The 13,149-nt window shown below is 36.6% G+C and overlaps 1 protein-coding gene across 2 annotated transcripts; it reads left to right on the top strand.

The window, feature by feature from the left end:
• Positions 1-234: 234 nt before the first annotated feature.
• EMC7 (ER membrane protein complex subunit 7) lies at positions 235-12,235 on the top strand. Of its 2 annotated transcripts, XM_007180454.2 has the most exons (5): positions 240-526; positions 4,086-4,205; positions 8,059-8,197; positions 9,492-9,572; positions 11,772-12,235. In XM_007180454.2, exons 1-5 carry the CDS (start codon positions 294-296, stop codon positions 11,922-11,924), a joined length of 726 nt encoding a protein of 241 aa, XP_007180516.1. In that variant the 5' UTR covers positions 240-293; the 3' UTR covers positions 11,925-12,235. The 2 variants fall into 2 exon arrangements, with proteins under 2 accessions (XP_028021930.1, XP_007180516.1); XM_028166129.1 differs by lacking the exon at positions 4,086-4,205 and having other exon boundaries at positions 235-526.
• Positions 12,236-13,149: the final 914 nt, after the last annotated feature.

The raw sequence follows: 13,149 nt of genomic DNA, 5'->3' as shown, positions 1-13,149 counted from the left end.
GAGGTCCTCAGCACCCCCGGCGGCCACAGCAACACACACCTCACTTTCACTTCGTGGGCGGCCCCCTTAAGAGACGCTCTTCACACCGCACTCCAACCCGCAGCGCGCGGAGGTTGCTGCAACACTTCCGCCTCGCAAGTGGATTAGCTAAGACTCCTGCGCTCGGGTTTGAGCCCACAGCTGCCGCCCGAACCCGGCGCGCAGGGATGACGACATCAGCCTGCGGAGGCGACGACGGCGAGAGATGGGGAGGGCTTCCGGGGCTCCCGGCCTAACCGCCGAGACCTGCAGTCATGGCGGCCGCTGTGTGGGGCTTCTTTTCCTTCCTTCTGCTGATGCTCTCAAGGGATGCCCAGAGCTCGGAGGTGTCTGGGGCTACCTCCGAGGGCTCAGGAGGGAGTGGGGTCAGTATCGGAGATCGCTTCAAGATTGAGGGGCGTGCGGTTGTTCCTGGTGTGAAGCCCCAGGACTGGATCTCGGCGGCCCGAGTGCTGGTAGACGGAGAAGAGCACGTCGGCTTTCTCAAGTGAGCATCCTGAGGGCAGCGCGAAAGCGGTTGGGTTGGTAGCCGGAAGGGAGTTCCCCATAGGGGAGCTGAGTGTCAAGACCTGACGACGTTGCTGTCCGAGGGTGAACCTTGAGAAGCAGTCGACGCTTTCCTCTTCCCGGTCCCGAACCTCAGAAATGAGGATGGCTGGCGCTCGTCCCAGGGCTGGAGCAGTGGAGTCGGTTATCTTCAACTCCATTTTGGCCCTGGATGGGGACGACCACTCCTGGGCCCTGGGCACAGATGGACTCCTTATTTGTCTTTTGCTGAATTCTTTCCTTTGCATCTCATCTGGTTTCCCTGGAATCTGGCCCCTTTTTGCATTCATTTCAGTCTTTTGGTGGCTTCATGTTGTGTAGAAAGATGCTAAGCAGGTGGGAATTCTCAAAGCCCACAGGGTTTGTAGTGATGACACAGACTGGGAGGCTAATGTTGCTGCTTCTAAAATTAATGGGCCCTGAAGTCCCTAATCGAAGCACCTTTTTTGCCTGGAGGTGGGATTTTTGTTCTTTTTTACACTTGAATTCATCGAGGGATTTGCGACATCACTATTGTCATTTATGTGAGACTCTACAGTGCTTGCTTACTCCCTTCTGTCCTTTCTAGCTGTGAGTAGAAATAGGATTTGAGCCTATATTAAAAGACGTGGTAGATTTATTAGCACTCTAGTTCTGCAGCAGGCTGCTTTTCAGATGTCTAGGCACAAGTATAATGTTTTAAATCTTTCAGTTGCTGCTTGGAAAGTGAAACTTTGAACTGAAAATTCATTTGGTAAAGGAAGCGTTTCTCTGGTAGGTTTGTATACCAGCAAGTGGTATCTGAAAACCAGACAATTTAAGTGTGAACATTTAATTCTAAGTCTGTTTTGCAAATATTCAGAGTATCCAGGTGCCTTTGAATGAGAATTTCAACCTCAGATTAATAAATAGTGACAAGCTTACAATCATTTTTAAAGTGCTGTGTATTATTACAAATCTGACATTAGGGCATTCTTTAAGTTTTACCCTGATAAATGAACTTTTAATAATAAAACTCTCATTAAGCTTTAGAAAATTATCCATAATTAACCATTTGACCTCTCTTTTTTTTCCTGCAGTATACAGTTTTTTAAAATAAACATTTATTATTTTTATTTGAAAATAATATATATGTGATATGTTTATTGAAGAAAATATAAACAAAGTGGAGATAGCAAGCCTTAACATTTTATTGTATCTCTTTGGAATCATATGACCTATGTTTTTAATAGTAATATACAATATACAGTGCTTTGTAACCTGCTTTTTTTCATTTAATATTTTGTGAGCAGCTTCTGATACCATTTCATGTTCTTTCATTTGTATGTAGAAAGGTTAATTGAGAATTAATATGAAGAGCTTATGGTGGCAACCTTTTTGTAAGAGGGATAGGTAATTTGTCTTGTACCTGTTATGCATAAATAACATGCAATTTTGACTATGTTTATGCTTATTGGAGGTGGCTTGGGACTTGGCTAAATGGAGATCAGGGGAGTTTCAACTGAGGACTCCCATGCCACTTCTTGCTCTCATCACTGTGTATGTAAACCATAATTTATTTATCTAGTCCTCTCTTTGGGGGCATTTAGGTAGTTTTCAGGTTTTTTTAAATTATGTGCTATGCATTATGTACTATACGTAAGATTAGGTACTGTAATTTTTTGAACTTTTCCTTATGGAAAATTACAGACATACACTAAAATAAACAGAATAGCTTAGGAAGCCATCACAATTTACTGTTTGATTTTATATCTCCTCTGCACCTCATTAATTTTTTTCTGGAATATTTAAATATGATGATTTTAAACGTAATATAATTTCACTTGTAAAAACACTACTATGTATCTCTGAAAGATAAGGACTTAAAAAAAAACCCCACAGTGCCATTATCGATTTGACAAAATAAATGATAATTCCATAATATCATCTAATACCCAGTCCATTTTTGTGTTTTCCCACTTATCTCAGAAATAGTTTTATGTGATTGTTCTTTCAAATCAGAGTCCAACAAGGTCATTGTATTGTAGAGTACATTTTAAAAGCCAAGTTTTAAAATTTCGTTATACAATGTCTATGTTATCTTTTAAAGCAAAATATTTACCTTAGGAGGAAAAATATGTTTGCTTTTCTTTGCGCCATTAGTTCTGCTATTATTTGTGTTGTGCCGGAATTAACTTAATTCTCTTTTTTCTGGACCTAGGAAAATGTTTTGAAATTCATTAAGTTAGGGTCCCATCAAGAAACTGAATAATTAGAATAATTCAAGGCAAGTTTAATGAAAGGATTAACCAGGGTAGTCATGGTGTAGGGAAACAACCAGATTATGCAGTATTCCAGAGTTTACAACCTCAAGGCTATTGTCACCTCTAAGCGTGAAGGGAGGAGGGGAAGTAAAGGTTACTGGAACCTAGAAAAGAGGAAGGAACTGCCTTGAAAGGAGCTGTGTCCCTTGACAAAGCCAGTTAGGGGCCTCTCACAGAGAGAGCTGGGGGAAAAGTATACTAAGCTCATTTTCTTCCCTTCCTGCTGTGGGGAGAGAAGGGTGGAGAATGATCTGAAGGGCAAATAGAAGACATCCAGCTCAGGAATAAGTTAACTTGATGTTTGCACTTCGATTCTGTTTCAGTTTAGTGTGTACTTTGAAGTAGTAAGGAACTTTTTCCTCTTACTTTTTAGTAAACATTGTGGATGTGACAGAATCAACTATTCCTTTAACTGTGAAAGAGCCTAATGATTTAAGGAGCATTATTTTAACATTATCATGAGACTGGCAATTCTCTGATAAAGTCAATCCCTTTAGAACCACTTGTTCTCCTGAAACAGAAACTTCTCTTTCCTCAGAATGGCAGTTTCTCATTAGCAAAACAAATTAATTTTGGTCTGTGAACATGAAATTATCAGTTCTTGATGGGATGGTTTTCTAAGTCTAGAAGTTTAGAAGAAAGCAGTAAGGAAAAGGTGGATGGTTTTAACTACATAAACATTTTAAACTTCTACATACCCAAAAAGAAGTAACCAAGGTAGATGGGAACTATTTGTAACAAGTGGAACAAACAGTACTTAATTACCTTTTCTGTAAAAAAGAAAAAAAGGAAAGAAAACAAAATGCAAATTAAAACTAGGAAAAAAGGCCATTTTTAATTAAGAAATTGTTGGAGGGGATCTGCAAAATTGGACCCCTAATCTTGTAGGAATGACATATATTATTCATTCCCTTGAATGAAGACATGGCTTTAGAATTGGACCTGTGCTTCTGTCACCTGTTATCTCTATTCCACAGAAGGAATAGAAGTACTTTCTATGTCTCTGTGGAATGGTCTGGGGCGTTTTCAGAACTCATGCAGTGTTAATTATGGAAGCTGAAATGTGGGACAACTCTTGCCAGTTTGGGGTTTTTTTTTTGTTACTCTGACTGTCATTTTGGGAGGTGTTGGTTTGGGAGTTAACAGATGGTTTAAAACATAAGAAAAGAATAAGCTATTGATCAGAAGTGACTAAATATGATAATTTCATTGTTCCAGGACAGATGGGAGTTTTGTGGTTCATGATATACCTTCTGGATCTTATGTAGTGGAAGTTATTTCTCCAGCTTACAGGTTTGATCCTGTCCGAGTAGATATCACTTCAAAAGGCAAAATGAGGTGAGGACAACTGATTTAATTTTTACCAAAGGCTAGGCTACTGAATACCTCATTATATATATTCCTTTTAGAATTTATAGTTAAGGTTGGAAAGTTTCCTATTTAAACTACAAGTATTAAAACATCCTTATATTGTTCTGATCTGAGCATTGATAATATTGTACAGTTGAACTTTCTCCTGCTCTGGCTTAATATTTATTTTAAAGCTCCTAATATGGTTATATAGAGAAGAGGTAAGGTTACTTACTGTAGGAGCAAAAGCACTGTGAAAGTTTTAATTGAAATGTGATTATTAAAGTTGGAAATAATTTAACTTTTCTAAGTTGAAAATACTCGTCATTGGGATATTTTGATGATACCTCTTAGTATCTGTTTGATAGTATGTTGATCTAGAAATTTCTATCATTCTTCCTGTCTGGAACATTTAGTGTGCAATGGGAATTTAGTATTTCTTTGGAAGACGGTAGATTACATCATGGAGTTTACTTCAAAGTGAGGATCATAATCAAAAAAAAGAAAAGTACAGTATTAGAGGCTGGAAGACTAGGAAAAAGTTTCAGAAGTTCTAAGTAGATGAACACATGCTTTGAAGTCGAGATGAAAAGAATTTTGGACTAATTCAGGCTCTGATCCTGGAATACCACAAACCCATTTGAGGTTAGAATCAGTTGTGTAGATGTCCACAGTGTTCAAATTCAGCCTTACGCTCTTATAACCCCAATTTATTTATTTGTTATTAGTCTCATGCCAACAGTGCTCTCTTTAGTCTAATCTGACCAGGATAGGAAGCAGTTTTCTTGCTTGCTTGCTTGCTTTATTGAGGTATAATTGACAAATACCAAACAATTTTAAATGGTAATGTCTCTTCTTTGTTTGAGCTATCACAGAATTACTTCGTGTTGCAGTAATAAAGAAGAGGTTATGCAAAGGCAAAAATAATTTGGGGGTTAGAGGAGCTGTATTTCACTACTGACCTTTTCGTTATGTGCCTAGCATATTTAGGTTGATTTGTAGATACCCCAAATTGAGCTGACATAAGAGAGATGTTCGGTTAGTACTGTAATATTTATATTTGAGTTAGTTTTTACTCCTAAAATGCTTTCCCTCTTCCTTTGTTTTTTTTTTGGTCATTGAAAGTTTTTAAAGTGTAATGTGTAAATATGCTATAATTAAAATAGTGAGTCATATATTGAGCTGCGTCATCCTTTAATATCAGCTGCATATTAGTCCAGTGAAGTCAGCTCCTGTTGATAGAGTTTTCTTTTTCCTCTTTTAGGATGTGTAGTGAACAGAGATGGTTATTCTGTGCTAATTTAAATTCTTGGTATTATTACGAAACCAATACTGTGATGCTACTAAAAACACGTTCTTTAGAAACAAACTACTTTCCCCTCTATTTTGGAAATTAAATTGTCTTAGAATATTCTACTTTGTCCAAATGCTAATATTTCTTGCTATTGGCTGTTGAGAGCAAGGTGGAGCATGAATTAAAGGTAATACCTTGCAAATATGTTTATAGATATTTTTGATGTAATAAATGGATTGTTTCAAAGTAACTGAACCACATTAGCTATTGACTTTCTCATGTCTTTTTAGAGGCATAAAAGTTTTTTAAAATATATGTATAAAACTCTAGTATGTTAAAATCTAAACTGTAAAGGACTTATGACTTTTTATGTATTTTAGAATTGCAAGCTTGGAGATGGGGGTGGTTTGTAGATTTACCATATGAACTTTATATAGGTTTAAAAGTTTTTTAAAAATACTGAAAATACTGGGAGTTCTCTGGGGTACAGTGATTAGGACTCTGCACTTTCATTGCTGTGGGCCCGGCTTCAATCCCTGGTTGGGGAACTAAGATCCCACAAGCCGTGTGGCCCGGCCCAAAAAAAAAAACCAAAACTGAATACTGGAGGGAATGAAAGTTGTTAAAGGGGGATACTTGTCGATTAAAAACTATAATTTATTTTTATTTATTCTTTTTACTTTGAATTTTGAATAAAGTAGTCTAAGCAATTAGAAATATTTTTCTAAATATAAAGTTTTATTTGCTTTTTCACTTTGGGTAAAGAGTACTTCCTGCTTTAGTATTTAAGGACTGGTTGCAGCAGTTGGATTCATATTCTCAGATCCCTTCCTGATGATTGCATGCCTGAAGCATAGGTAAAAAAACAAGGCCCTTACCATTTTAATAATTGGGGAGGACAGAGTAGAGAACAAAGAGGGGTCCATATACGATACTAATATTCTTGACCAATATTTTATAAGCATGCATAAGTTAGTTTCAAATATATGTGAGACTTAAATTTCTGACATTCTGTCAGAATGAAAAATTTTAGAAATGCTGGGTAAAGCATGATAAACATTTCCTTTTAAATGTATAGCTCCCAAAAAAGTAAGGGAAATCCTCAGAGGATAAACTGTAAACTACTTTCCTACCTGGGGGTTTTGTTATTCTCTCACCAAAAGCCTTAGATTTTATTAGCAGCGTGTAGGTGGGAGGCAAGCCTTGGGCATGCTTGGAGTCAGAATTAGGTCTAAGACTTGGTTCCCCCTTTGACCCTTGGCCTGAAATCCAAAAGATCAGATTCCCAACCTGGCCCTGGCTTTTGGAGGGAAAAATCTATCCTGAAAATTGATAGTCACACCCTCATTGAAATTTGGGTATGAATTTATTACTTCTTGCATGATCCAGAAACTTCCAATCTGAACAGTTAATAAGATGGTCCCTGGTCATAATCCCCCACTCCTGGCAGAGACAAATGCATAACTCTCTGTCCAGGCCCATGCATAAATAAAGTCTACTTAACTTATAAAATACCCAAGAAAACAATGTACATGGAGTCAGCAGGTGAATCAGACCTCTGAGAACTCTAGATAGCAGGTTTATTGGATATAGACTGTAAAATTGTTTAAAGTATATTTAAAATGCTTTAAACAAATAAAAGAAATGCTTTTACCGTAATACCAAAATAAACCATAGATATTTGAAAAAGAATAAAATTGAACTTTTACAATCTGTATATGCTTTGGAATACAAAACTCAGTGGATGTGCTAAGCAACTGAACAGAGGTTTGATGAGCTGGAAGACAGATCAGAAAAATTACCCAGAAAGCAATACAGATAAAGGAAAGGACACTGTGAAAGTGAGAATTTAACAAGATGTGGAGTAAAGAATGAAAAGGCCTAACACATGTCTAATAGAAGTTCCAGAAGGAAATGATAGAAAAAATAGGGGAGGCAATTTTCAAAAAGTAAACTGGAATATGAAAAAAAAAAAAAAAAAGTAAACTGGAATATGTCTGAACATGGGTGATTAAAATTACTGGCATGTCTGGTAAAAATGTAATGTTACCTATGGCACTGTTGCAGGACTTTCTTAAATTATTAAGTTTTTCTTGCAAAATGCCCTTTAAAATTAGGTGTACTCAGCAATGCATGTTTCAGACAGTCAAAAAAATTCCAGCATTTTTGTATATTTATAACAAAATAAATTTATTATTAAATAGAATCAAAGAGCTTTAGAGCTAGAAGAATTCCAGGAGAACTTCTGATATAACCAGAAAAGTTAAGAACTTAAGACCACAGGCCTAGGTAATAGCAGAGCTATAGCTAGAAACTAGGTCTCTTGATTCCAAATCTAGTGTTCTCCCTCCACATTTTGCTAAGTATTTTAGACATACAGATAAAGCTACTTTGATCAGATTTTCAAGATCAAAAGTTTAGATGTCAAAGCATTTTGGAAAAAGCTAAAGGTAATTATAAGGCATTGCTAATATATTATAAACATTTCTTTTAACTAGTTATGCTTTTAATAGGATTACTGATGCTTTTTTCATGTTGCTTTATCAGAGCGAGATATGTGAATTACATCAAAACATCAGAAGTGGTCAGACTGCCCTATCCTCTCCAAATGAAATCTTCAGGCCCACCTTCTTACTTTATTAAAAGGGAATCTTGGGGCTGGACAGACTTTCTGATGAACCCAATGGTATGTATAAGGCTACAATAAAGTATCTTTACTAATCTGTAATTTGCTTCCAGGCAGTTGAAAAATTCTAACCCCTGTGAAAGGAAAGCTAGAGTCAGATTGTTGGATGAAAGGATTACTGTGAACAGTTCATGAATTTCATGAAAATAGTAGCTTTGGGAATACATAATGAAAAAGATAGTAGTGAGAATGACACAGTAGATTTGACATTGAAATGTGCAGCAGAAATTAGATAAGTACTTACGTTTAAAATTCAAATAGAATAAGAGTATGTGATAAGTCACACATGGAGCTAACTATCTCATCCTTCATACTACCTGAATGTTAGTCCATTGATGAATGTGCTGTCATTTAATAAATTTCCCCTCTTGATGGTACAAGTAAGGTTTTTACAAAGTCTTTTTTTTCTTAATGTGTTATGAACAGAGAAGTTATTCTGTAGTAATTTAAGTACTTGGTATTTTCATGAAGCGATTTTATGGTATCCATTAATATAAAATACTAATAACATATTTAGAAACAGCTTGACTTTTTTTCTTTGCTCTTTTTGAAAGTTGAATTATTACCTTAGAATTATCTAAATGTTGATCATATTTCTTGCTGATAGCTATTTAGAACACAAATAGGGATGTTTCAGGCTGTACATCCTTTGAGAGGCATAAATTAGTACCTGGAATCTGCAGTTAGGCATAAAGAGGCAGGAGGGTAGAGTGGATGGGCGAAGTTAGCGATGAGACTCCAAAGCTAATTGAGAAATATCTTCCATGTTCTCATTTCTGAAATTCCATGGGAACATATGCAGTGGTAGAAGCTCCTAGGTCATTTTTTAAAACTTGTCTGCTATAGTAGTTGCCTAGTGGTATATTGTACATTAGAGGGGGGATGTGGTGTTTTCTCCAAGAACCACAAGTCATCTGGAAAGACTTGTGGATCCAACTGGCCATCAGGGTTACCAATCTCAATGCCAGACTGCAGACTGAAGAAAGTGAATGAATAGTTCAGTTTGCAAACTATTTGTGTTAGATAAAACTCTAAACTGCAAAATGATAGGTAGCACAGATGTGAAGCAAGGTGTCTATACAAAGTCCACACACTTATAGGTAAGACTCTTATATTACAGCAGTCAGATACTGAGGAGCACCTTGTTGTCACCAGGGCTCGTTCAGTAGAATTGAAGTGGTGGCTGCTAGTCTTATTCTGTTTACAATATTTAATTTCATCATTGGTTGTTAAGTGCAGATTTTGTTCTACAGTTAAATAGGAAAAACATTTTCTGAATTTTTTTATTTCACAGGTTATGATGATGGTTCTTCCGTTGTTGATATTTGTGCTTCTTCCCAAAGTGGTCAACACAAGTGATCCTGACATGAGGCGGGTAAGATGACTGAACCGTGTTCTGATGCCTGGTCCTTCTGTTGTGGCTGAATGGCTTGGGTTTGTTCAGCTTTATCCTAATTACCAAGTCAAATTCATCTACAGGTTGTGTTGATACAGTATTATGTTCCTGGCATTTAATTAATTGTTTCCACTGGACCAGATAAATTCAGTTGATTCTGCCTGATAAAAGCCTGGGTCTCTTCATATAGTTAAAACATTCTGCTTAGTACTTGCCTCTTTGCACCTTGCTTGTTAAATAGTTGAAAAGCATAATAATTCTGGTATACGTAATCCAAATATTTCGCAAAGTGGTAGCTTCTTATAATCTATCTTTACTTTACAAAACTCTTCAGAGTACACATTTAGTTTATGTGTTCAGACACACAGAAGAATTTCGGATAGACCAAGGGAGAAAAATAGAATAGTGGTTTTCAAACTCTCTACCACAAGAGCATACTGTTTGGCAAAGGGGAGAGGAGTTGCCAAGTTAGATGCTTCAAATTTTTAGTGCCACCACTTTGTCTCTTTTAAATATTTGCTTCCGTATAAAATCTTCAGAATTAAAAAAAAAAAAAAAATCTATTCTTCCACCCAAAAACCATCAACAAATATCTCCTGAATTCCAGGTTTTTCTATTGTATTTAATATATATGTATTTACACTTTATTCATCACTGAATAAACATTTATTAATCAATTTTTAGGTTCTGGATACAGGGGATACAAAAATGGATTATAGGTCATCCCTGTTGTCAACAAGCTCATAGTCCAGTTAAATGTAGGAAGTAGAATGGATTTATAAAGCACTCCTCTTGCCATCAGAGGATTGTGTGTGTGTGTATGTGTGCATGTGTGGGTTTAAATGGAAAAATAAGATATACATAAATAAAAAATGTTTGCTGAGGTACTAGGTGATTAAGTTCTGTAGAAGGTAAGAGACTTATCCCAAGCTGGAATGGCAGAAAAAGCTTCATGAAAAAAGAAAGCTTTATGATGTTTCAAAATGTTTTATTGCTAAATTCTGGCATCTTTGCCTCAGTGTTGGTCAGAAAGTGTACATCCTCTGTCCTTGTATCTGTTAAGGCAGTTAACTCTCTGTGGTATCAATAGAAGGAAACATTAGAAGTCACATTGGATTAAAAATTCATTTCTTGCAAAATGCTTTGCATATAGTAAGCAGTGTAAAAATTGTTCATTCAAGAGCTTCAGAATTGAACAGGTTCAAAAATAGAGTTGATGATATATTTTTGCGGGGACTCAAGACCTGTTATATTTAAAATATACATTTAATTCTTGATTACTAGGGCATGTTAACATAATGTTTCTTTTCCTGGCCGTATTTGTAAAGGTGCTTTCCCCCTGAAAACTCATGTATATATTCTACATTTGGGGAGAAAGCCCAAGCTAATAATTGAACAAAAAATTCAATTTTAAATAATAGAGTATTTGCTATTTTTTTTCATGTCTGAACTAATACAATTTTAAGTTCACTTTTGGAATGTCACATATAATTCAAATGAAGCAGACATTACATTAATATTGTCAAAAATGGAACAGTACTTTATAGATTGTTGGCTCAGTAAGGGGGAGGACAAGAGCCTCAAAATAAAAGTGCCATGTCCTTAGGTCCTGCCAGTGACTGTTTGTAACATTTTAACATTGGTGTTGCTTGCTTTAGATGCTGTAACTGAGGTCACCCAAGTCATACAGTATTCATAGATTTACCACTAAGGCCTTTAGGAATCAAGTCTTGGAAATACTACAGTTACCTTCCAGACTTTTCTGATACCTTGATACATGGTTAAAGATTGATATTCTGGTTATATGCATCTAGAAAAAGCATGAGTTTAAGAAAACACTTGTTAAAACAATAAGAAAGCATTCTGATCAGAAAACAAAATAAGGTGGCAGGAATATGATCACATATGTCCATTATCTGAGAAAATGCCCTTTATAAAAACAAAAGCCGAATCAAACCCCAGGCAACACTTATCGGACATTTACTAAGGATTGAAATGCTTAGTGATATAAAGGAGGCATGAAACATGGTTTCTGAAATGCTGTTGGGTATGACATTAACATCATTGCTCAGAACCAGTACCTTTTACCTGTTCTGTTTCTCTCCTCCTTCCTTAAGGGAAGTGTTAGTTGTTAAATGACGTGTGCCTTTCATATCATTGTGCTTTGTCTTCCCACAGGAGATGGAGCAGTCAATGAATATGCTGAATTCCAATCATGAATTGCCTGATGTTTCTGAGTTCATGACAAGACTCTTCTCTTCAAAATCATCTGGCAAATCTAGCAGTGGCAGCAGTAAAACAGGCAAAAGTGGGACTGGCAAAAGGAGGTAGTCAGGCAGGCCAGAGATGGCATTTGCACAAACATGGCAACACTGGGTGACATCCAAGTCTTGAGGGAGAACCATGTGAAGCAACTACTGTAAACTTGAGTCATCCTTAAAGTTGATCTCTTATAACTTGTATGTGATAACTCTTCAGCACATGTTTTGTATTTGGTACACAAGAAAACCCAGCTTTCATCCTTTGTCTGTATGAGGTCAATATTGATGTCACTGAATTAATTACAGTGTCCTATAGAAAATGACATTAATAAATTATATGAAGTACTATACGTTATGTATATTAAAATAAGTCTTAATCCAGAGATAAAATTATCTTGTCATTTTTTTTCCACTTAATGTTTCCTTTATTTCTGACAATATTCTTCTATCTTTCATTATCTGAGGCTTGAAATTGATTTTTCCTGTTTAAAAAGAAGTGGTTGATTTTTTTTTTTTTAATTATTCATTTATTTATTTGTTTATTTATTTATTTTTCCTTGGCTGTGTTGGGTCTTCGTTTCTGTGCGAGGGCTTTCTCTAGTTGCGGCAAGCGGGGGCAACTCTTCATCGTGGTGCGTGAGCCTCTCACTATCGCGGCCTCTCTTGTTGCGGAGCACAGGCTCCAGACGCGCAGGCTCAATAGTTGTGGCTCACGGGCCTAGTTGCTCTGCGGCATGTGGGATCTTCCCAGACCAGGGCTCGAACCCGTGTCCCCTGCATTGGCAGGCAGATTCTCAACCACTGTGCCACCAGGGAAGCCCAGAAGTGGTTGATATTTTTAGAGCAGCATGCACTGTGGGTTTTTGTGTAACTAGACCTTTCAAAATTCTTAGTCCTGCCCTGCCATTTAACATTCCCTGATATTTGAAGTAGAACCACATGTTCCTGATGTAGTTTTAATTTTTATTATTACAGTTAGTTTCAGAGTGTGGATATATGAATTAGAATAGGTGTTACCAATTTTTAAATTCTGGTTACCATTTCTGGTTTCATTTTACAATTATTGAATATCAGCTATATGCTGTGATTCAAGGTAAGATACAGAGATGGATAGTATCCAGTGCCTGTCCTCCGTAGAGCTTATTATGTAGGGAGGAAGCACAAATAATAACAGGGAGTGAATGGCCAGGGGAAAGAAGTGCAGCAGTAGGAGAGCCTTGTAGAGTCTGAGGATGGAAAATCAACCTTAGAGCTCCATATTGTAATGTTGGTAGTATAGCAGAGGTAGCTTATAA

This window comes from Balaenoptera acutorostrata, chromosome 3, assembly GCF_949987535.1.
Source record: "Balaenoptera acutorostrata chromosome 3, mBalAcu1.1, whole genome shotgun sequence".
Classification (NCBI taxonomy): Eukaryota; Metazoa; Chordata; class Mammalia; order Artiodactyla; family Balaenopteridae; genus Balaenoptera; species Balaenoptera acutorostrata.
This window is presented reverse-complemented; position numbering and strand designations above follow the sequence as displayed.

Excerpts from the sequence above, each read along its gene's own strand:
- EMC7 (XM_007180454.2), top strand. The coding sequence starts at position 294 with ATGGCGGCCGCTGTGTGGGGCTTCTTTTCCTTCCTTCTGCTGATGCTC. Across the intron at positions 527-4,085 it reads GAGCACGTCGGCTTTCTCAA|GACAGATGGGAGTTTTGTGG; the intron begins GTGAGCATCCTG and ends TCATTGTTCCAG. Across the intron at positions 4,206-8,058 it reads ACTTCAAAAGGCAAAATGAG|AGCGAGATATGTGAATTACA; the intron begins GTGAGGACAACT and ends TTGCTTTATCAG.